The 27,449-nt window shown below is 37.5% G+C and overlaps 1 protein-coding gene across 2 annotated transcripts in view; it reads left to right on the plus strand.

Moving 5' to 3' along the window:
• The first annotated feature begins 2,412 nt into the window (after window positions 1-2,412).
• The window catches only part of ANGPT1 (angiopoietin 1), a 169,211-nt gene continuing 144,174 nt past the window's right edge, over window positions 2,413-27,449 (plus strand). The window contains exon 1 of one of the 2 annotated variants that reach the window (XM_054818088.1): window positions 2,413-3,088. In XM_054818088.1, coding sequence (XP_054674063.1) covers window positions 2,792-3,088 — 297 coding nt within the window. In that variant the 5' untranslated portion in view covers window positions 2,413-2,791. The remainder of the gene's footprint in view (window positions 3,089-27,449) is intronic. The other variant, XM_054818087.1, reaches the window with a different exon arrangement.

A 27,449-nucleotide genomic window follows, 5' to 3' on the forward strand; every position in this document is an offset into this window, starting at 1 on the left:
GCTTCCCTCAGGCTCCTGCCATCCCTTCCTCAACTCTTCGTGAGACCCCGTGTGGTCAGGCGCACAGGGTGTCTCAGATGCGCTCCTCCCAAACAGACGTGGCAGTACGTGGTCACTGAGTGAGTGGGGCGACTTGGTTCTCTCTGGTAAGGAAACCTAGAGCGCAGCGCGCTGGAAGGAGATGCTCTGGCCGCTGCGTGGCTCTGCCACATCTCCTCACTGTGGCACCTGACCAATCTGTGCTGCCCATGACCCAACAGTTTGGGGCCTGGGCTCAGGGATGAATTTGGCTTTGAGAGGCAGGTGCTGTGGCAGGGAACTAAACTGGAGACAAATGAGCAAGTGCTAAAGATGCCTGATAACTCTGCACTCCTTGAAGGTCTTTATGGCTGTTACCCCTCAGGAAGAATGGGACAGAAGGGGAAAGAGAAGTCACTTTAAACCAGTGGGAAGGGGCCATGCAATAGCATCAAAGTGACCCTGCTCTTCTATGAAGTCTTTTCTCATCTGAAAAACATCAACTGTAAATTTACAATCTCACTTTTCCATGTTTGCATGAGAATAAGTCCATTAAATACTTTGCAGAAAGTGAATGAGGCATTCGTGTAAACATAATTTTAAATTATGAACTAAAAATGTAGGACGCCTTTGTACACCCACCTTTGCTATTCCCCTTCTAGCTGCTCTGAGGCCCTTTCATAAAGTTCTTTTTTTATTTTTTAAAAAAGCACGTATTGTTACCATGTTTGTGCTCTGGGATTTTTGCTTTGCCTCATAGGGAATAGCTGTTTTTATGCTAACCCTTCAGCTCCGTGTCTGATTCTACAGTTTTCTTCCTGACTGAACCTCTCTGATCTTACGTGAGCAAATATCTTGCAATTACATTTCACAATAACTGCAAAGCCAGTGTAATAAACCACAGCTGAACCAGTTCTGGTGATGGTGGAGAATTATGAGAAATGCTATATGAAAGCAAGAAAGCAAGCTAGAAGCTGATTTTCAGGGGCAGAAAAAGAAAAAACAGAGTGCAAACGTTGGCTGAACAGTGGAAGGATATTCTGATTTTGCTAAAAGCAACAGTATCATTGATGCTTTGCTCTTTGCTTTGTATTCTCTCTCTATATATATTGTACATACAGACGTTTTAAAGCACGACAAAACTTTCTCGTTTCTCTGTATTATTGTAGGGTATATTTCTTATGGTTCAAGTGCAGTGGTTTTTTTCCAGGCGCAAGATGAAAAGCCTCCACCCCCAGTTTTGAGTAAGAATAGCATTCTCAGGAGCAGGTCGGATACCCAACTAGATATTCCAGGCAGTTCTTTTAGAATGAAACTGTAGTTGTGATACAGGTGGCAATTGCATGAGCACTGAAGATGCTTGTACTCAGTGTTCTTGCAGGTAGATTTCCTTGTGGGTAAAAACTTTGCAGGTTGTTTTTTTTTAGTGATGCTTTATTGCTATTTAGAAGACTATTTACTTTCAGGGGAAAAATTGTGCAAAGTGGTCTGCACAGGTGTTGGCTGATATTTATGTAACAACAACAAATACTAGAGCAGGAACTCAGATCCAAATTCCTCTGAATTTCAGGTATATTCCAATCCTGTTTCTCATCTATGCATTTTTGATTTGTCTCTAGCAGATACCAAAGGCATTATTTAAGATAGTTTCTTAAATAGTTGCCACAATCTTTTTCTGAGTAATTCCCCCCCAAGAAAGTTGCTACATATAATGAGAGGTACCTGTACGGCCCATACTTGCAAATTGGAAGGAGTGTTTTGCATGGGATAACTATGCAGCAGTACAGAAGACAATCTGGAATAGTTCAGCCACCGTCCCTCACTGTTTTACAATTAATTACCTTAATTTAGACGCCAAACATAGAAAATTATTATCCTCCTGAACTGCCGTTTCCCATTACTATTTGGCAGCCTTAATTTCATTATGTGCTGTAAAAAAACTCTCTGCAAACTCTACTAAAGAAACACAATTGCCTTAGAAAAGTAGCTAAAGCATGTGAGGGTTAAATGTAACTTTTTTCCCATAAGTGTCATTCGCCCGACTTAGAATTCTTTAATAGATACTGAGCAGCGCAGAACTGAAAGTATTTTTAATTTCAGTGCTGTGTATATTTACAGAGGGATTATAACAAACTTCTACACTTTATCTACATTTTAATAGGTCAGTGTGAACATATGAAGTGTATTAAGGTGGACTGCCTTACTTATTAAACTTCTGTGAATTTGTCAAAAGCCCTTAGCGGTTGTATGCAACAGGGGCTGGAAAGCCATGCACGATTGAGGTCATGCATCCAGCCAGTTTGTAAGATGATCCCTCCGTACCGAGCCATCAGCCATCCTCAGCATAGGGGCGCACTCATACACGCATTCCTGTCAAGTCATCTTGTGAAAGGCTGCTTGCTTCCAGCTTGGCTTGAAAGTGCAACCTTAATAAAACTCACTGAAGTCTGAGAGAAAATAGCAGTTCTGCAGCAGATAGTGTAGGGGAAAGAGACTGGGATATGCATATGCAGCTGACTAAAGCAGGCTACATGCTGGACTGTAACAGGGAGGAAACAATAAATCTTAACTACTATGCAATAAATATTCCCAATTTTAACTAAGGAAGCTATCTTCATAGTGAAATTAAAAAAATAACAGTTTATCCAAGCTTGATTACTAACGTGCGCTTCACCGGTCCTTTTTTCAAAGACTTTAAGAGAAATTAAGAACAAATTTAAAGAAAGAGGAAGAAAAAGTTTTTCTTAAAGTAGGAAAGGAAAGTAATAATAACATGTCAGTTTTCCTTTCCTTTGCTTTCCTGGCAGCGATTCTTGCTCATATAGGCTGTAATAACCAGCGCCGGGGTCCAGAAGCCAGTGGGAGAAGATTTAACCGGATTCAGCATGGGCAGTGCACCTATACTTTCATTCTGCCAGAACAGGACGGGAACTGTCGTGAAAGCACGACAGACCAGTACAACACAAATGCTCTTCAGAGAGATGCTCCTCACGTGGAACAGGATTTCTCTTCCCAGAAACTGCAACATCTGGAACATGTGATGGAAAATTATACTCAGTGGCTGCAAAAAGTAAGTGTTTCTTTTTTTCATTTCTCGCTAAATGGATTTTTTTGGTGATGCTTGTGCTGTTCAAAGTTTTCATTAGTTTCTGTGAGACCTGAGGTAATAAGGATTGATCTAGTTTGTGGCTGTGTAGGACAGAAAAGTTTCAGCCAGAGTGCACCCTTCTTAGTGACATTGCTCTCGGGAGCAGAATTTTCTTCACGTTACTGAAAGATGCAACTTCTTAAAGCTTTATCTCAAGAGACCATGGATGTTTGGGAGCCAGGGAACACAAAAATCCTCCAGAGACTCTAATGACAGAACTATGATTCTATGAACTTACTAAGTATTCCTATAAACTCTACTTAGAGCTCACAGCTTTAGATCAGATGCCATGCAGGATACCTGCTACTCTGACAGCAAAAGGGAGCATTTAAAAAAATCAGCAGTTAAAGGCACTGGGTTAAGAACATCATTGCTCCTCCATAAATAGCTTCTGTAATGCTATTCTGCCCAGCTAATTGCTGGAAAGAAAGAAGTATATAGGCATTCACACTCCTAAAACATCTCGGTAAAACTTTTTAACTGTGTAGATTACACTGGACTTGAAACAGCCTGTTTTAATTTGTGTGCATATATGTGCATTCTTTCATAGAAAGGGAAAAATGGGTTTGAAGGTGTTTCAGTAACTTAGCAAAGTAATTATTTTTTAAGAATTTGTGCAATAGCTCTAAACTCCTAATGAACTTTTCAGTATTTCATGTATGAGCTGAAGTTTGGGCCTGAAAAGACTTAAATAATTTCACTCATATGAGCAGTCCCATTCACCTTAACAGGATTACTCACTTGTGTAAAATTACATACCTTGTCCATGCCTTGGTAATGAAAATGCCTTGGGATAGCTGACCAGTAAAAATAAATGAACAAACAGTCTTTGTATATAGTTATTTGTAATATTCCCATTCTCACACTGGCATTTGGACCTGGCAAAACTTAGAAAATTGAGCAATTGAGTGATGCAACTAGTCATGTAAGATGGCACAAGAAAGCTGCTGTGTCCACCCATTTGAGAGATACATGATTTAACTCTAACACAAGTTCACACAAAGAATGAACATCAATAAACATCTTGTGAAGACTGCTAGGTGGGCTAAAACGTCATATTAGCATAGCTACTGTTACCTATCTCATTTACAGGTTTTGTGTCATCCAGATAGGATACAAGACAGAAATATGTTAAAAAGCATTTACAGCCATCCCCATCCCTCTAACCCTACTAAAATCTTTACAGAATTTCCTGATCTCTTCATAATTAATTGTACTCTTTGTATATCTGGTTCTAGCAAGAGAGAAAAGACTCTGTCCAGTGAACATGTGACTATAAAACAAAATATAACCAGGCATTTCTTTTCTAGACTACTTTCCTCATTTTTTAATATCTTAGTCTGCTTTGGGGAATGTAAGGCTGGAAATGAGGGGATGTCTTTTGTGGAGGAAAGTATTTCTTAAGAAATTATTTTACTGTACCTTGGGAGGCTGAGGTAAGCACTAAAAAGTGGAAAGTTGTTATCTGTGTTTATGCACACATGATTTTACTTGAGCAAATTGCCTGCTGAATCATGCTTACAAGACTTGACTTATTCTGTGTTTGTCCACTAGAGACTGAACTAAGATCACTGTTTCACTGTGAACTGAACATGAAGAAATATGAGTCTCTGGAGTGTGAATGTCTGAGTTAGGGTTAGTCCTCTCACACTTTGGAGGGAAGTGATTAAACAGGTAGGAAGCCCAATGAAAGGGGTTTATATCCGAGGACTGTTTTTTTCCACAGTGATTGTAAAACTGGCTACGGGCAGAACCACCCCCCTCCTCCTTTCCTTCCCAGCCCCCAACCCTCTGCTCCCAGGGGTTTACATAAAACTGGGATTGTGCACGTATCCCCATGTGTCAATTTTCCCTGGAATGAAAGGACCCGTTTCTCTGTGTGATGGAGTACAGCTCACGCTGAACAAATGAGGCTGATGCAGCTCCATTATAGCATCTCTGAATACTGAATTTGCTTTGTTGCTGTTGTCATTACAAAGCAGCTCAGCCATAACTCATTTCCTTTCAAAACAAGCATAATGCTTAAGTGTAATGAATATATTATGTAGATATCTTGCATCTCATTTTTATACTCTGCATTTATTTCTCCCCCTAGATTTTTAATATCAGACATAGCTGCTGCTACACTAAAGAGCATTTTACAATGCACCTGCTGTGAACAAAGTAAACAATAATTAATGGTTATGGGTCTATGACTGGAAGTGAATAGTTATAATAAAAATAATGTTTAAGAGTTCGAGATATGTTCAGACTTACATAAAGGGAATATGTTTATTACTTCAGGTAATATATATAACTTTCATTAAAATTGTACATAGGCAATGTTTGGCAGGGTGTATTATTTTCTCAGCACAAAAACTAGCCTGCAATATTGAAAGAGTATTTATTAAGAAATTTTGGGAGAATCATAGTTTGTTTAACTCTGGAGCATTTTAATTTGAAAGTGTTTTTCCTTGATACCTAAACTAGCAGATTTCTAGAAGAAAAACAAGTATTTTTTTTTTAAAAAAGGCAATTTTTATATGCTTAAACCCAAAAGTGCTTCTATGATGTCCTACAAGCTTGATTGTAGATAAAAATGTGCTTGCTTGGGGAGCCAATTACAAGCAATTAAGTCCCAGCCTTGTCCATTAGCATATGCATGTCTGCAGTCAGTGTAACTGGGATTGGTTGGCAAACAGGGGACATGGTAAAACACTCTGCGCAGAAACTACTCGGAAGAAGATGACTTAGTAAACATTTTTAGAGATTTTCCTAGAACTGTTTATTTTAATACCGGATAACTTTCCCCATTGTTTAAGCTTGGGTTTCATTTCTGCAATATGTTTATACTAATAGTTCAAAACAAACAGTTCATCACATTTTCTTTCTTGCAGTAACTGACTGGCACACGTGACACTGTTTGGCATTCAATTGCAGTGTCTAAGTATTGCCAAAGAGGAGTTACATGAAATGTTATCATCATGTCCTGCTTGGGAACTCTCTGTTAGTCAGCTTGCTGAACTCACGGTATCGATGGTCTCAGTATACATTCAGGATAGCTATATAGATGAGTGTTTCATATACTTATCCCTCAGTCCAAATAATAGTAATAATTGTTATTACAGTACTAAGTGAGTTTTATGTGATCCACTCTTTTTTTTTTCCTGATCATTACCTAAGCAGAATACCATAAAAGTTTAAAATGAATGCTTAGTAATAGTATCCGATAAGAAGGTAACAGATGTACAAGTTTGAGTTGAAAGTAAATCACAATCATTTTGGTCAGCCAGTATCCAAACTTAGACTATTTTTTTTTTCTTTTCTCTGCAAATGTTGATGGTACCAGTACACTTAAACCAAATAAAGAAGCTTCATCTCACTTCTCTTTCTCTTCAAAGTGCCTGTGCTGTCACCGACTACAACAGAAGAAATATAAAATGATGAGCTGGATTCAGTCATTAGAGAAAGAAATTATGAACATTTTTTCTGCAGTATCTGTAGCCATTTTCTAGTCTACTTTAAAGTTTATTCTCGCTATGGTTTTGACAAATGATTTGTCTATGACATTCTCTGTGCTCTGTTGACTTCCTTATTTTGCAGAAGTAACTTAACAGGTGCTCACTTGGGTTTTAAACGTGCAAGGAATCTTGGTTTTGAGAGGGACCAGTCGTTGTATAGAATAAACTGGCTTTTGGAAAGACTGGTGCCTGTCACTATCTGCTGTGGCTCCATTCAAAGTCTGCCCCTCTCTGTTGTCTTTACCAGCAGGGCCTAGCACTGTGATGAAATAGTAATAACATGCCTATGTGTGTGCAGTGGGTGGATTTTGCTTTGGATTTTATCGAGTTTGCTGAAGATGGGAAAATTCCTCACACGTCACTTGCTGTTAAGCTGTGTGAAAGTGTGACAGAGCCTGCCCTGAAGAGGGCAGATCTGAAGAGCTGTCACAATATACAATGAGGTACATTTATATTAGTATGAAGATGGGGGTGACCATAGTTTGTGTAAAATTTTGTCACATTAAGAAACCAATTTTCCCTAGTTGAACTGTTACAAGAAATAGTAAAGATTCCATTTTATTTATGGTTATGTCTCACTGGGCATTTTGTAACGTAACATGTGACCTTAGAGTCCACATAATATTTGGATGTTAAGAGCAACCAGGAGATCCATGATGAACTCCTGTTAATTTTCACAAATAAAATTAGGTCATGAGATTTGGAATCTGTCATTCTGCTTGTATGAACATTACTAACAGGGCTGTGTAAGGAGTGGCCTTCCAGTAAATCTTTCATTTTTCAAGGTGAACCAGGGCTAAAGGGAAACAGTGAGAAAGCTTCATCCAAAACTGGCCACTAGCGTCCTATTTGGCATCCAGCTTGAACGTGGATTTCTTGTCTAGACTCAGAGCCTGTTTACTATTCTAGGTGGTCCTTTTTGCTGTGGAGTCAATGAATTTTCATATCCAAAGCAGAGCCTCATCCTAGTGACATTTGAAGTGCAGTTACCACAAACAAGCTGTGAAAGAAATGGTGGGATTCAAATTAGTGGTATTACTTATATAGTATGCACTACTCAATAGGTAAGCATATATAAAAGACAAATTTAAGGATCAAAAATAAGTTCATGGAAACAAACTTGTTCTAAGAATATTCACGTCTGAGTGTAAAACCAAGACTGCTTATTTACCTCCAAAAAAATCTTTTGACCAATAATATGCCTGAATTTGAAAGATTTATTAATCAAATTGCTGAAGTCCTTGGGATACTCTGCGGTACCCACAACAAAGAGGCAAGACTTCAAATGTGAAAATTCCTGAAAGCTTTCTGTTATTGGGGGATAACCTATTCTGCAATTTTTTTTAAGAAGCAGAAGAATCAGGGAAGTAGACTGAAGGGCAATCTCACATGTTGCCACATTTGGTAGCAAATTACTTAAAAAAAAATATTTCCCATGCTTGGACAAAAGGCTTTATCATGCTGTGCAGTAGAACCTGAATGTGTTTATTTTCAGTGATGACAGCTGTAATTAGGAACTTTCTGGTAACAATAAAATATTACATTTATTAGTCATCAGAACTGTCCAACCAACATGCCCAGTGGGAGATCTCATTTGGAGCACTGAGAGCTTTTCTAAATGAAACTGATATAAAGTAAATGGTGTGTCATTTTGAGGGTGCTGAGAACATATCATTCCCATTGCCTTCTGTGGTTTGGAAGCAATCTCTACTTCACAGTGCTGGGTGCCTTGGAAAAAAAAAAAAAAAGCCCATGTGGGAAAAGCATAGAGCTGTGTATTTTCGGCCTGCACCATCCCACCCAAACTTCTGGCCAAAACCCAGAGATGATACCCAAGATAGGTTTTCCTTTGTTGTGGGGAATCTCTCAGTGCTGTGTCAAGAGACAGTAGGAAGCCCAGAGGAAGAGCCGGCCATCTGAACTGTCCTGTGGAAGTCCCTGCTTCTCTTCAGTGACTCCAGGGAAATCCTGAGCAGCTCACTTCCTAATTAAATGCCTTGGTTAAGTAAGTGGGGTGGATTTAAGCTTTACTTCTGTCAATGGCTGTAGCATAGACTTCCCTTGTAACTGTGAGGAAATCGTAAACTTTAAGTATTCCTGTTTCCCTTTTCTAATGCAGATATAGTACCACTACTCAATTTCACAAGGCTGTTGGGAGGCTTAATATGTTATTTCATGTGTTGCTTTTGGAGTCTTTCTGATGGAAGGTATTTTGCACTATTAACAGTTTATGTATGATAATAATACTTTCAATGTTTACAGAAAATGATGTGAGATTAAAAAATCTTTTGGAAGGCAATTAGTTTTAAAATGAGTAACTAAAATAATGCATAAAAAATAAGCAGATAAATACGATGAATATGAATCTATAAGGCTAAGTATATTTTGCAGGTTGCTGTTGAGTAAATGGATTATATATGTCCTGCTAACAGTGAGAATGGGCCTCATTCTTGCAGTGTTCTTAAAACCGTCAAGCAGCTGCTGTTCCAACCTGTATTCCTCTAAGATGAATAGGACTGTAGCTTAGTCTTGTTCGGATTCTCAGGAAGACCAGTGCAGAACGGCCAGTCTTTCAGAGCTATTGTTACCAGCAATTTTGAATAAACTTGTCGTTACCAAAACTGGGGTCACTTGTGTGTTTTATTGCGAGCATATCCTGAAGGGTGAAGATACTTAACAACCTGCTTGTGTTCATCTCAATTTACAGTTCAGCTTAGTTCAGTCCTCCTCTCTATATTTGCAATAAGATGCAAAAAAGGAAGAACTAGTAGGACCTTCTAGAACCAGTATCGCGGTTTTAGCTGTGCTGCGAACCTCATCTTCAGCACCAGCAGCTCAAGTGTCTTGAATTAACAGTCCTGGTGTAAAAGTCTTCCCAGTAGCATAAGGATTTCCTCTCTTGTTAAAGGGTTGAAGTTTGATCAGGAAAAGGAAATTGAAAGTTTCATATTTCATAGGAAGAGTTCTTTTTCTTATGAAACAAGCTATACTTTAACACAAGGTTATTCTTGTGTAACCACATGTGCATATTTTAGACAGTGTTATGAAACACCAGGGTGGTGAATATTCACTTGGAAGGGTAACTTAGAAATGCCATAAATTGTTGCATGTTTGCACTAAACTCTCATTAATGTTCCTGCACAAAGATCAAGCTTCGCTTTTCATTACCTTGGTTAGGAATCTGGTTAATATAAAGTAGTGTAAGTCACTCCTAAAATGGCATAAGAAGTCTACCCAGGGACTTGCACCAGTTTAATTATCCCTGTTTAAAACTGATACAAGTCAAACTAGTGCAACTTCCTTGTCTAAACAAGACCTAAAACAGTGCGACTAGCTCAACATTGAACAAACATATGAGTACAGACAGTTAAAGCAAGACAGGTATAGGGTCAGCTGGAAAGATACTCAAGTTACACTAGTCTACGTTTCTAAAAATGGTTTTCTTTCAGAATTAAAAAAACCCCTACCAACAAAAAAAAAAAAAAAGGATTAATTTAATTTTATAATCCCTCAGAGGAAGTCATATAGAAAATCAGTATTCTAGGCTTTAGAGATACACGATTGAAAGAAATTTCCTATACTCCCTTGACTACCTTCTAGGAGCAGGAATTAAAAAAAAAAATCCAGTAAGAAAAGGGTAATAGAGAGCTACGCTAGTTTTATGGTGGAATAAGTGTGTCTTTAGCAAAGGTGTTTTAAAGGTCTGTTATATGGTAGTACATGGTCAGTCATATATGATCTGTGTTACTATTCCTGTCTTAAAAGAGAGAGAAATAGGCTGAAAGTGCAGATACAATCTTGCCATTGGAAAATCTGGGTTGAATATCCATAAGTAAAAGGTGGCTGATCAAAAATTCTGCAAGAAGTCTGCAGAATTCCTTTCCCTTGGGCACCTCACCCCAGTGTGCGTGTGTGCACAAATATATGCATGCACATATGCACATATATGCACTTAGATTTTTTGAGTGTTTGTTGTTAAGGTACATGGAAATCTGTTTGTAAGTGTTGTGTCTTAAATCCATTCTTATGTTCTATACCTAGTTACCTGCCGTCAATCTCTTGTTCTCCTGAAATTGACCTGTTGGCTCAAAAACCTGAAAGTAGTAAGATGAAACTTTGCATATTGCGCATGTATTACTTCTGTGTGAATGAGTCTCTACGCTGTGCTGCTGATAAATTATAAGTATGCCTTTGCTTTCATTCTTTCCAGGATGTATATGAAGCAAGAATTTTCATGTCTTCTAGAAAAAAATATTGGACCTTTTTACTCCTCATCCCAGACATGCTTCTGTCCTTACATGTGCATATGTTGCAAGATAAACCTGATTGTGCTTTGTGCATGCGTGGCATCTGCTTCTTTAATAGGATTTGGCATAACTATATAGTTATAATTTTCCTCAGGTCTTCTGGGAATTTTTATTTGTTGGGGTAAATTCTTGCCATTTGTCATGTTTTGTCTAGTTGCCTTGTTGCAAATAATGTACCAGGCGTTCCTTCTGCAATAGGAATGTATGGGAACGACCAAAATCCACTTGTTCCAGTTAGTCGAATTCCCTTCTGACTCTGTTCTGCCTGAGGATTTGGGTCCTGGCATTCTTTCTCTTCCCTCTGTACCAAGCAGGCAAATAGTCTTGAGAGATTACCCTAGAGATAGGATAAGCTCTGAGCATCCCTGCCAGGAAATTAAGGCAAGACTAGAGAACTGTGGGAGAAAACTGGGAGTATGAGCAGATGACCTTAGAAGGTAATTTGTCTCTTTTTGACAGCATGACTTCTTTCACACTAGAGCATAGATGATCAGATTGGTGCTAATCAATTTTGAATCTAAAAACTATTTCTGATGCAGGCTGATATGCCATGTATAGACTGATCCTGCCTTGTTTCACATCTAAACTTCCTTTAAAGGCTTTTTGTGTGCAAGAGGATTTTCTTGAAAGATATTATCTATGTTATGAAACTTCTGTCTTAGAGATAACATTGTTCAGCAGGCCGGGCTTTTACTTTCCTCATCCATGATCCATATCAGCCTAAACCTGCAGAGGGAACTTGCAAGGTTTCAAAGAGAAAAGCACTGGTGTTATTTGATTGCTCCTGCCCAGTATTTTAAGTACTGGAACAAAATTTCATTCATTACCAAAGGCTCTCCAGCCTTCAAAGCGGGGTTTTACTATTTTGAGATGTATTTTAATATTTGACCTTTAATACACTCCAAATCCACAGAACACATTGTAAATACCCACAAAAATCAAAGGAGTAGTCCTAGTACAATCTCTAGAGATGCTTTTACATTTGTCTTCAGGGTTGCAGTAGACTTGCCTGCTGTTTGGATCATATTATTTATGAATGTTTTAAACTTGTCAGACTATGTTTATAAAAGCTTATTTTTCTTTCTGAATCTCTTGTCTGCAAATATGGTCTTACACAGAAGAGATTTAGGAAAAAATAACGTAGTTGTTGTTAAATGATGATTTCATAATTTTTTTTCTAAGCATTGTATTGAATGAATTTTCAATTTGGATTAAACCACCTATGTTTCTATTCAAATGTGCTGACTTCCACTTTCATACGTTCAACTTTGAATAGCTTTAGCAATAATTATCTTCTGGGAGTTTTAGTTCTCATGCAGAAGTCTCTTGCAGGAAAGAGAACTGTATTAAATAAATCTCTTTTTTAAAACTCTCCCAACAGCTCACCGTGTGGGTAACAGTGAGGGTGAATAATAGGATCATTTACATGCCTTTCTCTTCTCTCGTCCTAGTCATGCGTTTGTGTCTCAAGAAGGCAAGGAACTTCAGATAATTATCTCACTATCACTATCAGAGCACTAGTTCTCCTAAAAACCTTATATTTTCTATTAAAAACCTGTATAGAAATGACTTGATATTTCTGAAATCTCACAGAAACACTTTATATACAACATGGTTCTCTGAAGTCTTCTGCAACACCGAAGGACTCAATGAAGACTGTTACAGCCTTTGAAAATTGGGCATTCGTATGTAGATAAAAGTAGCTGAAATGATGATTTAGGATCACTGCCATTATCATTTAAATATTACATGTATTTATTTGTGTCATAGTTAAATATTTACCCTCTACAGTCTTAATTCATCAGGAAATTCCTGTGGCCTTCTAGGCCACATCAGCAAGTCAACACAGTAACGGGCAGCCCCCAAACCATGACGCCTTTGGTGCTGTGCCTGGAATTTCAGGATCTGCTTAGAGGGAAAATGGCTCAAAGAGATGACCTAATCTCTTCCTGAATGAACTATTCCCCTTTGTTCCTTGGCTAAAACTTCATACTTCACTCTGTGTGTGACTTACCATAGTAGAGATAAATGGTCAAGGGGCACCTATCTTTCCTGCGTCACTTCTATCCTGTTAATGGGAAAGGCCATCAATGCTCTGCTAGAAAGTTTTTCTGTGTTACTATTTTTGCACAGAGGAGATACGGACTGCAAAATTCTTTATCACTTTAGCCTGTTAACTACAGAGGTGATGATTAAGGTTGTTTCTCTTCACATTTTTCTTGAATGATCCAGTTTGATCTCTTGGCTTTTCCAAGAATTCTGGCTGATGCAATAAATATCCTTTTGTGTATTCCTCTGACACCGTTTACCTCCATGACATCGTACAGCTCAACCGTTATGGCCTCTGCCTTCATGTCAGTTGTTAAAGAATTATTTGTACCTGTTACAATACCAGAGTTTTATGCAGGGAAGCGTAAGCAAGACAACTGTATTTGCAGAGGCACACAAGGCAAGAGGAGTTTGATAAGTACCAAAGGGTTATCATTAAAGGTAAAGGATGATTACAGCAGTATGAATTCAATAATCATTGGTAAAAGATAATTTTTTATACTTTGATCTGCTTGATGAGCCATTGTGCCAGTCACTGTACAAAGACATAATACATGTCTCTGTGTGCAGCTGAGAAGTATCCTGTTGAATGAGTGATTTCAAATCCTCATTAGCTGAGTTTTGCTGAGAAAGCTGGCTTTGTTTCACATTCCACTGACTTCCCTGAAACCAGGGTATTAGTTGAGTTTCTGCATCGCACCTCATTGCATGCTTACATACACTGCTCTAAAGACACAATGTAATGCTTGGGTAAACTATGTGAAATTTCTTTGATGAGTTTGTGGGTTGGGTAAACTGTAAATGCAATAACAATATATGTAGCTTTTTCAAGTGCCTTTTTATGATTTTGAATTCCATAAAATAGTTATGGGACACGTAACTCCCAAGGAAAGTGAAGATGAGTTTGTAACTGCAGACTATTGCCTCTTGGAAAGGGTCATCTCAGAGAAGTGTAAGGGACCTGGAGAAAGATTGGAAAGGCTAAATATAAGAGGGGAGGTGGGGGTGGTGCTTCAGAGCAAGAAGTCTGTCTATTTGAGGTTGATAGAGGATTTTCATTAAAAGTCTGACAGAAGGGGTGAAGGTTGCTGTTGTAATTCATAAATTTGTGTGCTGCCCAAGGTATCGATGTGTCACTAAAACACACACAATAAGATAACTTCTCCTGCAGTGACAGAAAAATCAGAAAAATTACTCTGGTGTACAGCACTATGTTCAGTAAAATGCCCTGAAACAATGTAGCTGTAAACTATTTACTGGCTGTGTGGCCCTATAAAGATCATAATCCTATGTATTTCAGTAGTATTAAAGTCTGCTGAAGAAAACTTCATCATAGCTGAAGAAGATTTTATTTCAAGTAAGACAGTTTTCATTTTTTTAAAAAGAACAGAAGACATATCTTTCTAAATTTAAGAAAATACAGGAGTATGAGGCAAAGATGATGTTCAGCAGCATGTTTTAATGCGGAAACCATGAATTCTCCAAATGTTGCTGGTTATTAAGGTATCTGAAATGCAGATGACCCCCAGCTGAAATGTTGGGTAGAACCAGAATGCCATGTGTGGCAGTGCAGGTGGTCACCAACGCATCGCTCCCTTATCAAGAACGCTCTTGCAACTGTCAATTACAACCTCAAAAGTAAAGCTTGTGTTTGCTGCATATACTTCACCGTTAATTGAAGAAATAACTTACTAACTTCAAGCAAACACCATGGAGTCTGTGATGAGCTAGAGGTCAGAAATACTAGGAAAGATTTTGCCCAAATTTTCCAGCTTTAGATTTGCAAGATCTAAGGACTTGACCCTGAAGTACAAAGGGTTGAGTTGATGGTACTCAGAACTTTCCGGGAAACATCTGGCAAATTACAAGCCATACCCCTATAAAATAAATAGTTTTAATTTCACCATTGGAGAGTATTATCACAAGCATGTAGCTACTTTTCAGTAGACTTCAACAGGAGGTAGAACTGAGTGGGAATTGCTATGTTAGTCTAAACAAGCACACATTTATTTTATACATTTGGATAAGTGGATGAGAATGGGAAGTTCGGAGAGTTCCTATAGAAGTCTTCCTATAGAGAACAATGTCACAACAATTGAAAGCATCAAAAAAAGGTGAATTATAATTCCTGGCAGTTTATCTAGGGGATCATATGACCTTAGATATCTTTTTTTTTTTTTTTGCCAATGCATGATAACCATGATGGCACATGCTGAACTGGCCACTAAAAAGTCTTAAAAATGTAAAAATATTTCATTATTGTTATGTATACAGTGAGTGAATAAATTATTTATTTAAGTGACCATACAACATATTTATATATTGACTTTTAAAGTGTAATGGATGTACCAACATTAAAAAGAGTTATAAAATTAAGCACAGACAGAAATAAAAGAATCTGTCTGGAATTCAGGTTCTTAAAGCTAGGATTGTATTTCTTTAATGCTAAACCAGTAAACCAAAAAAAAAAGCAGCAGTTGTTACCTTCTACCTTAATGCCTCCCTGCAAAAAACCTGCATTATGAACCCTAGAAATGGGAAAAAAACCCAACAAACAAACAAGTTCCTTGATCCAAGATTTAAGACTCCTACACATCTTGGAAACATCTAGTAATTTGGCCACTGACCCCCTGGGGTATTTCCTAGAAGCAGAATTGAGCAAGACTGAATTTTTTTTTTGTTGTACTGTTATGGGCATGAAGATACAACATGAATTCTTGATTTGTAAAATATGAACCAAGTGTGACATCCTTTTCCTTTTTGTGCATTTTTAAAGACTACTTCAACATTTTCATTCATTATTTTACTGCTAAAATCATGCAAAGTTCCTGAAATTATGATCAAAACTCTTTGGTTCTTCGTCACTACAATTAGCCTTGTTTTTTTTCTCTGGGCTATAACTCACCATGATGAACACTGGAAATCTGTTTTAGGGTAAATTTCCGATCTCCATTCTTCTTAAGTTTCAAGATGACACCTCAGTGTTAGTTATGTCAGTGTGGTTTTGAATGCTGTCATGTTTTCACTTCCATAGTAAAATCCTTCTGAAAGGCTATAAGAAAAAAGCTGCAGCAAGATGATCTTTAGAATACTACTCATAATGCAATACAAGCTTTATATTGTGACACAGCTCCACATCCTAAATCAGAATTGCTCAGGGTTTTTTCTATCAGAGTGGATATTAATTTTGGGTTTACTTCTATCAGGCTTAGTCTGGTATTGCTATCACATGTTTTCCAGGTGGTGTTAGAATGAGCCCTTATCAAAAAGTATGACTAGAAAAAACAGCAATTTCCTATGGGAACATGAACCCAAAGGAGGTTTTCAACACATTCCACAAACTCAAGCCATTATCATTAAATAGCCTTGAGAGGATTAGAAACAAGGAAAAAAAGTCTCTCGACTCTCACCCGGAGCGTGATGCTAATGAATTCCTGTGGAGCTTGGCCTGATGCTGCTCGCAGTGAATCAGCAGTAAAAATGTGAGCTCAGTTCCTGTCCAGGAAAGGGCATTTCCCAACCTCAGGCCCACCCAGCTGAAGCTGACCCCTCACCCCTCCTTCCCCCGGCGCTTTCAGGGGTGGCAGAAGTTCCAGGTCTACTTTTTGGCACTGGCTCTCTGGATTCACCTACTTCAAAACATCTCTGCCCTAATGTAAGGGGATTTCTTAACGGTAAGAGGCAGACCTCAGCTCTGTCCAGACAAAACCTGCTTGGTAGAACAGGAAATTCCCAGATGGTCAGGAGGAATTTTAAAGGGCTGGAGGGGTACGTTGCAAAATGCTAGCCTGGCACCCACGGAGACTGAAGTTTGTTATTTATAGAAAAGCAGAGGCAGAAAACAGATGGTGTGCTTCCTCACAATATGCCCTACAATCGCTGCATTGTGTCAGCATAAATTTGTGGGATACCACATCAAGAACTGAGATGATAGTTCCTGTCTCTATCCAGCCAGTTTTCTCCTCTGCTTGCCTAGAAGATACCAGCTAATGCCACGTGCAGTGGTGGTTTTGTAATACAAAAAGACGGCTTTTAGAAAGACCTGGAACAACTGTATAAGTCAGAAATCATGTCGGTGGCATCAGTGGAGTGATGTCAATGTCAGTCTGCTGCAGTTGAAAGAAGACTCAAGCCCAGTGTGTGAGAAGCAGACAAACTCAGATTTTTTTGTTCATTTGAAGATAAGATTCTGTGCACAGCTTTTATTACATGCACAGCCTTCTCACAGTGCTCCCCAGGCCTGAAAGTGGGATGTACATCTCATGAGGACAATTTTATAAAGGCATTTTCAATATTTCCTTTTCTGTTCATGTCAAAAAGAACAAAAGCAACTTAGCCTATTGCTTTTTTTTCAGTATTCCTCTTTCCAGTCCCTCCAAACAGCAAAGAACAACTGAGATACCTGTTGAAACAGGAGCACTCAAACTCATCAGGCAGATTTTCTTAATTTAAACCTAGTCTTGGATTCTATCTGTCCTGTATTTTCAGGGAACATTTGTGTTTTTTGGGTTTCTTTTGCTGAAGCCAGTCAGGAAATATTATGGTTTCTTTTTCTGAAACATTTTAAAATAGAAAAATCCTTTTTGTTGACATTTTCTGCAGATTATTTGGACATTTCCATGAGATATTTGTGTGACAGAATTGCTAGGTGGCAGATGTAACCTAGTTAGAGACCTCCCAACCTGAGGGCTTGAGACCTCAGAGCAAAGTAGCCACATGACAGAGGGCAATATCTGCAAAGAAAAACCTTCTGCTTTTCAGACAAAAGGTTAGAATTCTTGGCTAAACAATGTCATCTGTTTCTTTCTTATCTATATATTTATAAATTAATCTTTCTTTTATTTTTAAATCTTCCTTTTATTTTTTAAAAATGAGCTTTTCATAAACTGAAATAAATGTCACTGGAAAACATTTTTCTGCTGATAAAAAGAAAAATCAGCAAACTGCTACAAAGTGACTGCCTTAGGGCTGACTTGAGTGAAAATAGAATCAAGTTCCAGTATTATCTTGGGATATGAAGGAGAAGCCTAAGTGTAATGTCCATGTACAGGCACAGTGGAGATGTTAGAAAAGGGATGCATTGGTGTTCTGTTTATCTGGGAACAGTTGCTTCTGCAGTTGTTTTTTTTTTTTTTTTTTTCCTCTGAAAAAGATAGAGAGAATATGCATGTGGAATGTTGTTGATACAGAAAAGATCATTCAAACTGTCCCCACTGAACAAGAGACATCTGAGTTCAAAGAGAACTATTTGCAACATTTCTTCACTGCCCTGGTTTTTTGTTTAATTAAGAAAAATATTTTAGCTGGCTAATTTAGTTCATGCTAAAGGAAAAAAAAAAAAAAAACCAAACCAACAACCACCTCATCAAACTGCTTCAGAAAAAGCTCTTACAGCAATTATGTTGTGAAACTAAAAAGTAGATATATGTTGAACACACGATAATATTCCACTGTTTTGTTTAGTGATATGCTAGAAATGCATATCTGTATGTTGCAGAGATGATCTGAAAACCAGGGGCTCCTTTTTTCCAAACTTGGTGGAGCCTGCATGACTTGGCTGATAGGGCTATATGTCATCCCTCTGGCATCTCCTGATGGTGATGCCTTCTAATACTGTATGCCAGTCACCAAGCTCGTGTACATTTTACTTTTGTGTTCCTATACTGCAACATGCTGACAAAAAATCTTACTGTGAAGGTGACTAGATAAAATTTAAAAAATTATATGAGTGACTTGAGTGTCCCTCCCCATAGATGATATTTCTGTTTGCTTGAATTTTTAACTTGTCCATATTTTTCAGCTTGTGCTATCTTTGCTAACAAAAGAGGAAATACAGGTGTCTGTGATTTTTTTATAGTACTTTTTGCAAAATGACTTTTTATTAAAGAAATACTTTCCAAACAAAATTTGACTGTTACTTCCTTCCTTTGGGATTTCTTTTGTATATGGAAGAAAATAGTTTGCCTGATTTTTAAATCCAGAAGTTAGTCTATAGTATTACTACCTGGAAGCAAGTAATGAAGGTTTTCAAAATTTGTTTTCATTTCAGAGCACAGATAAACAGATCAGAATTAAACCCCTTGTCTTTCATAATTCATCACAACTGAAAAATGTACATTAAAACCAACATGCAGTGGAGCAGGAACACACCTGCTGTTAGTACAGGTGAAATGCAATTGCCTTTCAGGATTTTTAGCTTGGAACAAAGTTTACAGAATTACTGATTAACTTGAGAAGAAAATGTTATAATGATTATATTTCAAATTATGAACAAGTTTATTCACATTTTTGATATAAATAAAACATCTAGAATGAAATCTTAGCTATAGTGATGTCAAAGGTGGAACTTCAAGTAATTCCAGTGCAGTCAAGACTGCGTATCGAAGTCTGCTGGTTTAATTTCTCGCATTAGGAAAGAAGTAGTGTTCGTGCCATAAGTTCAGTGCATATATCCACTCCAGCTCTCTTTAATACTGACAGAGGTTCAATGCTTGCTTTTTAGTCTTGCACTCATTTTTAAAATAATGTCAACAATTGTTGATACATCTATAATTTTTTGTATTCAGGATCTCAATGCATTTTACAGACATCAATGAAAAAAGCTTCATAGCAATCAGAAGGCTTGGTGATGGCATTAATTTTGTTCTCATTATCCGGTGAAAAACCCAAGGTACACAAGGGGTAGCTGATGTACCTTTAGACACTTGAGAACACTAAGTACAGCCAACAGTAAAACCAAGACTTGAGGCAATTTCAGTGTTTATAAGACAGTTATCAAAATCTTTCACACTAATACAGATAAGTAAATATCCATCTGTCTCTCAAGTTACTCATCTCATTGCTGTTCAGAAATTTTATTTTTTTTGTGGCAGTAAATGATGGGCTAATTTCATAGCCGCTATCAATTGATGCTGCTGTAAATTGACACTGCTCAACCTAGAGTAGTGGAATGGTGTTGATTTAAATCAGCTAGGCATCTAGATGCTCATGCTTGCATCAAAAACTCATTCTCAGTGCATCAAAATGAGAGCAGTCCCAGATCAGACTGTATGTAGGGCAGTCTTGTGGCTATTAAGTGAACAAAGACAACAAACTTCCACATTGTTATCCAGGTTCCAGGTTGCAAAATGAGGGAGTTTCTCTATAGTAATTTTTTTTTTTTTTCCCCTGCCCATAATAATTTTAAGCATTCAACAGGACCTCTAAACTCTTTACCAGTCTGGACATTGTCAATGAATCTACCTTATATGAACCTAATACAAAGTCTGTTCACACACATAAGTATGCTCGGCTATTTGCTTGGTCTTTTTGCTTTTGAGATAAATTTGCTTTGTTTGCAGTAAGCCGAGCACCTGCACGTCCCAGGCTGGCCTGCAGACCTACAACAGAGTCAAAAGACAGGTCTGGGCACCGGGCTACTGCAGAGCTGGGTGGGAAGTTGCTGCCTTCCAGTACATATTCCGTCAATAGACCTGCTTCTGCTTTTCCACTTATAAATGAAAGCAAAAATTGAACCCATGAATAGGACTTCATTTCAGTGCAAAAACCACCAAATGGATCCACTTTGCATTGAGCTCGTGGTAGCACAGCTCTAACAGAGATAGTGGAATAATAGCAGAGATGAGTTTGTTGTAAAACGGTTACAAAGTATGAACATTTTCAAAGGGATTTGTCTCTACACAGAGTTTTGGACCAAATTCCTCTATACTCTTCTTGTGTTGTTTGATATATATTTTTGACTTGGTTCCCAGGCAAAATGTCATTCATGGCAGAACAAATAACCATGACAATATGGATATTTAATTGATTTTTTATGAGTGAATCTGATGTTGCTACATATTTGCCTAAACCCACACTGTGTGAATTTTCAGACACATAAAGCAAAACAGTGTGTTTTTATAATTGCTATTATGTGTGTATTTCCAAATTTAACACGTTTACTACACTGTATACAATTTTAGCTGACTCTTCATATGTTTCCACGTTTCCTACTGTAGGACTTAGAAAAGCTGTGTTCATATAAATATTTACAATAGCATACTTTTGTTTGATTTACATTTTTTTTCAAATGTCTTCTAGTTTGGAAGAGCTAGCTTGTTAGGTCAAGCCACTGTTATCTCTGTTACATAGCATGTAAGGGAATGAACTATTAAAATACGTAAGCACAAACAAATTTGGTAAAAATGTAAGGAACTTCAGTAGCAGAGACACTACTCCACTGTTGAGTAGAAAACACATCAAATTTTCTGTAGGAAGAAGGAAAGATAAGCAAATTCCACGGAACAATGTTATTGTGTCTGAAAAATTGTAGAAGACTTTTCCGCTAAAGATGAATGATCAGGTCTTTTATCAATACCTCAAACACTCCTTGCAAAAGAAAAAGAAGCTTTTAGGTGAACTTGTAGGATTATCTATATTTTGATATCATTTTTTATGTTATCAAGTCTAGGGAATGTTAATGATTATTTGATTTTGATTAATTTCTCTCAGTGACATAAGATATTCTCTCTTTGTTGTTATACTTACTGGAATATCCACTAGCCTTGCTTCTGTTTCCGCTTATGTTGGCTGTAGATCAGTGTAGCATCTCTGAGTTCAACAAAATGTAACTACAAGCAGAACAGGCATTGTTTTCTTTTGCATATGTACACATAATTTTGAACATATGGTTCCACGCATATTCTTGATTTAAATTGTCACTAACTTCAATGCATGCTTGTTTTTCATTTTTGTTCTACTTTTATGTTTTGCATTTGTTGCCCAAGAGATTCATAGCCAGATGCAAGGCTCCTTCTTTGGGCAACACCCAGAAGGACTTAAATGAAGGCAGCTAGAAAATGCCATTGTATGGAGGCATCCAAAGATAATTAGGTTGCTGGTACAAGGGACTATGATGAGAATGGAGACTAGGGGTGGTGAATACAATCTGAATTAACAATCACTACTAGCACAGGAGATTTTAAGAGACCAGATCAGCTTTCATCTGAAGGTAGTTTAACTTCTGTTGAGGCCAACTTTTCTTTCAGATACTTACCATACCAGGGAGAAAAAATGGTATTTTCCTCTTATTTCAACATGCGATCCAAAGACAGTTTGGCAGACTTCAATATCCCTTTGGCACAAGAGAACCTTACAGATACATAGAATCTTTTTTGCCTTTCAGTTATGATCCAGAAATACCCAAACTGTGTTAGCTGAGCATACTATCTTGAAGAGTAAGATGCAAAAAGGATTGTGTCCCATCTAGGAATTCACAAACGCTGTAGCAGAAAGACTGAATGAGACTCAAAACATCTGCAGTTTTGAATGACAGGCTATACATTTTGGAAGAATCCTTTTATCACAATTTGTTTATTATTTACTACCACAGAATCCACTTAAATTGACTTCAGAAATAAGATTAGATAACTGCATCACAAATGTGAAAAGGAGTCTCTCCAGCACAGGCTGATTCGGTTGGAAGTTGGTATAATATTAAAGTCATCAGAAATAATGTGGCAGACTCTCCTGTTTAACAGTCCTGTTAGAAAATATATATTTTTTACCTGGTGATAGTGAAAATTGAGACATAACAATTCTGATGTAAGCACTGACAATTTTATATGTATCCATCATTCTAATACTGACCTCCATTGCTTTGAGTGCAAGATATAGCTCTAGGTAACACAACTGCAGTTTAAGTTTGGCAGTTTTCTCTTGTCATTAAATGCTATTCTCAATCTATCAGATTTAGGGGAAAGAACAGGGTGATTTAAATCTTGAATTTCCTATTCTTCACATCTATCAAGAGGTTATATAGCACAAAGAGATGAACACACCTGAACTTCAACACCTTTGCTGATTATCCTGAACAATTGGAAGATTAATGGGAAACAAGATTTTAAAGATAGGAAGGACAGGTCATTTTATAGAGAACAATCACACTTTTTTTTTTTTCCCCCAAATAAAATAAGCTGATGGCTTTTAACTTTTTGCCAGTCTAGTTCTCCATGATTCCAGTCAGCACAGTAGCACTTTTCTGCACTTGTTTGTATAATCTGAGTGTAGATGTCCAGAATTGTACAAATTAGTCCTGCCTGTATATTTTCCTTCCTTTACAAAACTTCAAATAATAAAGTTGACATATTCCTTTTCTAGTAGACACATGACCTTATCAACATCTAGATCTCTCTCCTATGATGTTCTGATTTCAGCATCATCCACTTCTTCCCATTGGATCCTTTAATGTACTGTTTTGTCCATCTACATTATGTCCTAAAATTTAGGCACCAGTAAAATTCATTAAAACTATTTTTGTGTGTGTCAAACTCATTAACAGCACTATTAAACAAGGTTGACCTCAACATTAACCAGTTAAGAACTCTATTAACACTTTGTACTTTCTTTTTAGTACAACCCAATGCCTCATGTCTTTGGTCATTTCCATAACAAAACATTAAAGTTGTACTGGTATCAATATTTTTATCAGCATTATCTGCTGAAATATTGCAGGGTTAGGGTATTCAGTGTGAATTACTTTTATTGCATTTCCCATGTGCAGAAATGACAGTTATGAAGGATAAATTAAAAAACATAATTTCTTTGTTGATCACTGATATCATGCTGCTTCTCTATATATCTCTGAATTTTAATAATTTAACAACCAAAGGTACTACTGATGTAAAACTGAAAGTTATTTTGACCATTTTTCTTCTTTCTTAAACAATTCTCCCATTTAAATATAAGAAGCATGACAGTGATCATATGGAGTCAAATCAAAACTACATCTAGCTCAGCATGCTGTCTCAAAGAGCAAGTGCCTAAGGAATAGAATAAAAATCATCATTTTTTTACCAGAAGTCTCTGAACTCCTAACAATGGGGATATCAGAAATATCTCACAGATGCTCCAAGCCAGATTTTGGGTTCATAGAATCATAGAACACCAGGTTGGAAGGGACCTCAAGGATCATCTGGTCCAATCTTTCTTGGCAAAAGCACAGTCAAGATAAGATGGCCCAGCACCCTGCCCAGCTGAACCTTAAAAGTGTCTAGTGTTGGGGAATCCACCACTTCCCTGGGGAGATTATTCTGATGGTTGATTGTTCTCATTGGGAAAAATTTTCCTCTAGAGTCCAATCGGAGCCTCCCAAGGATTAGCTTGTACCAGTTACCCCTCGTCTTTTCCATGTAACTCCTTGTAAAAAGGGAGTCTCCATCGCCTTTGTAGCCACCCTTTAAGAACTGGAACATGGTGATGAGGTCACCCCTAAGCCTTCTTTTCTAAAGGCTGAACAAATCCAATTCTCAGCCTTTCCTCATATGGCAGGCTTCCCAGAAGCTTAATAACAAACTCGAATTTTTCTTGTTGTCTAGTACTTGTCTAGTCTCCTTCTTGTCTAGTCTTGTCATGTACTTGATTAGTCTCCATTTGAGCTCAAATATGATGGGGTTACTCTCCCAAATTGATAAATGTATAAAAATTTAATATTTCTTAAATTGCACTTAATGTAAATATTACATCAGAATTTAGACAGGGACTATTTGTGACCCCTTGCCTTTGCTGAAGTGCTTGGGGATTTTTTCACTTGGTGGCAGAAACTTCCACTTCTAAATGTTAAATAACCATCTGCCTCCCTAATCTCCTTATAAATATTTTTACGGAGAACTGAAGCAAAATGTTTATTTAGTTGTAGGGCCATACAGAGACTACCTTTACTTTTCAACTTTTTCTTCACCACCTAGTTGCCTTGATTCCTTCTTCCTTGTTTTCTTTTTATTTATTTACATTAGATGATCTACCCAAGTGCCTCTATTCTTTATGGTATAGTTTTATTTCCTCATTAATATGTTTTTTCCTTTCATCATTCATTATAGGTAATTTTCTAGTACTCATTCTATTATTCAGGTATTTTCAAGAATTTTCCAATCTTTTAAAATTAGGCTTCACTTTGATCAGGAATTATTATTCATAATTATCTGTGAAAGGAAATGCGATCCTGGCTCAGAAACAGCCAGTCTGATGAGCTGGCTTTGTGCCGGAGGTCTTGGATTCCCTGAGATCCCAGGGTGCGGAGGAACTGGAGTGCCTAGGAGTCAAAGCTGACCCAGAAACCTTGGCACTTGAATCCTATGGCTCCCATAAGCTTCAAAACTCCTGGCTTCATGTCTGTCCAGACTGAAATGGAGCCAAGAGCTGCTAACCTTGGAGGACCTGGGAGTCTGGACCTTTGCAGCTGGCAATCCCAGGACTTTCTGGGTCACAGGTCCTTGTGAATGCATTCAGTGGCTCTTTGCACAACTAGGAGCCTGGAAATGACTTTGTGTTGGGCCACATGGGAGCGTGGAAGTGGAGGTGACAAATTCTGCCTGGAAATCAGGTTTCCATTGCAACTTTGTATTTGAACTCCCTTCATGAAACATTCTTATAACAATAATTTGGAATTGTTTCAAGGGGAAACACTTTCAGAGCAGTGTTAGGCTCTGCAAGTTTCTGGATGTTTTGCTCTTGGAACCACTGATATGTGGAAGAAGAGCATTTGAGGTATCTTGCAATGGCTCCAGAAGTTCGATTTCAACTCTTGCTCTGGATTTGCCCTAGAGAGCGAGATGTGTCCTTGATTTTTTTTATGACTCCGAGGTCATTTTCACATAAGGGCATATGCAGATGTGTGTATAGTATGTGTTTATGTTGGAATTCCACAACGATCATAATTCTACTTCCCCTAAAATCAGTTGGAGTTTGGCAACTGATTTCAGTGAAAAAAAAATATTAGATCTTCATTCAGAAATAAACAGAATCTTTGGCATGTTGAGCTTGTGTCTTTTCATAATTGTTATGAGGTTTGTTGCTTTTTAAAACTGGAATGTGGTTTGTACAATTTATGGATATAAACTAAAATGAAAAAGAATTCCAGAACAAAAGTGACAAGGTTGTTAGGGTTCCAGTAATGTGGATATTTACTAGTTTTGGTTAAGTTTTTTATTTTTTTTTTTTTCCCTAAAGGAATAAAATACATCTTCAGTGTCTGACTACAGATTCAGAATGTTACCCTTCCTTAGCACTTAGGATTACCAGAAATTTATGTGGGTGAAAGTCACTTTTAGTGACAAGGTCAGAGTTCAAGTCCAATTTAGATTAGCCTCCAAATATTCAGATGCTTACTGTATATTTGAATGGCTATTGCGTAAGAACTGTGTTGGCTTCTTTACTATTCAAAATCTAGGCTAAGAATCCTACGGGGAAAGCATTATGTTCTTAAGATTTCTAATACTTTTTGCCTGAGGAGCCAGGAAGCTTGTGAAACAGTCTTTCTCTCAGACTTTCTTGTTTTACCAGGCTCTGAATTTGCTAGACTTCCCAGCAAATGATCTAGTACGAGGGATAAAAAAGGCTAGATATTGTCCTGCTTAGTCCAGTCTGTTTGGACTCTTGAGTCTTCTGATCAGCCAGGTAGTGGCTGTTTGTATAAAACTGCATTTCCTGACTTCCTATCGCTGTCCTAGCACACGGGGGTCTCCCAGCGAGTATTGGCACTGCCGCCCATCATTTAGGAAAAATTTGCTCATCATCCCACTCTCCTGCTCTCTCTCTTAATCCTGAATTGATAGAGAAGCCACAGCCTCGGTCTGTAAAGCCATCTGCTCAGACTCAGGGAGAGCTCCTGGAGAGGGGTCTGCGCTGTGAGAGCGTGCGCTGCAATGGGACAGGGCTCTGCTAGAACCTTTGTTTAACTATGTCGGTTAACTCTTGTTAACTGAAATAACGCTTCTTGGGATTGGACAGTGAGGTGGAAAAACAGTCTTTGAAACAAGGGTTTAGAGCTCAAATTTTTATTTTCAGGCATATTATTAAAATTCAGTGAGCAGCAAAGCAGTTAAAAATATTGTGAGGCATGGAAACCAATTCAAAGACCCTATCTGACCCTTAAAAAAAAAGTAGAGAAAAAAAAAAAAGGTGTGATGTGGTTGAATTTCTGTTGTAATTTTTTTTTAGCTGTCGAAGCAAGCAATATGGTATATGTTTGGATTACCAAGAATAGAGATATATTTGCTGCTCAGTAGAGACCTCCAGAACTGCATGTCACAGTATGCAATTACTAAGATGGATATGAAAAGGAAACATAAAAAAAAAAATATTTTTTTTTTTGCAAAAGAGAGGATATTATAAATAGCTAAATGAAGTGTCTCAGATAAAGCAGAAACTATTATGTATACTACTTTTATTTTTTTGGCCAAGATTGTGTTCAGCAACATTAATGATAAAGTTTAAAGTTAAGACTATGCTTAAGACTCATTATGGTCATCTCTTAAACAAGTGTCAATGGACATTAGTTGTTAGCTTCAAAATCACTCAGGTGATTATAGGACATCTAAAACTACAGATTAATATTTAAGGTATATTTAGTGAAAGCAACAGCTAAATCTATAGTGACTGTAGTGGACCCAG

Source organism: Grus americana, chromosome 2, assembly GCF_028858705.1.
Source record: "Grus americana isolate bGruAme1 chromosome 2, bGruAme1.mat, whole genome shotgun sequence".
Taxonomy (NCBI): Eukaryota; Metazoa; Chordata; class Aves; order Gruiformes; family Gruidae; genus Grus; species Grus americana.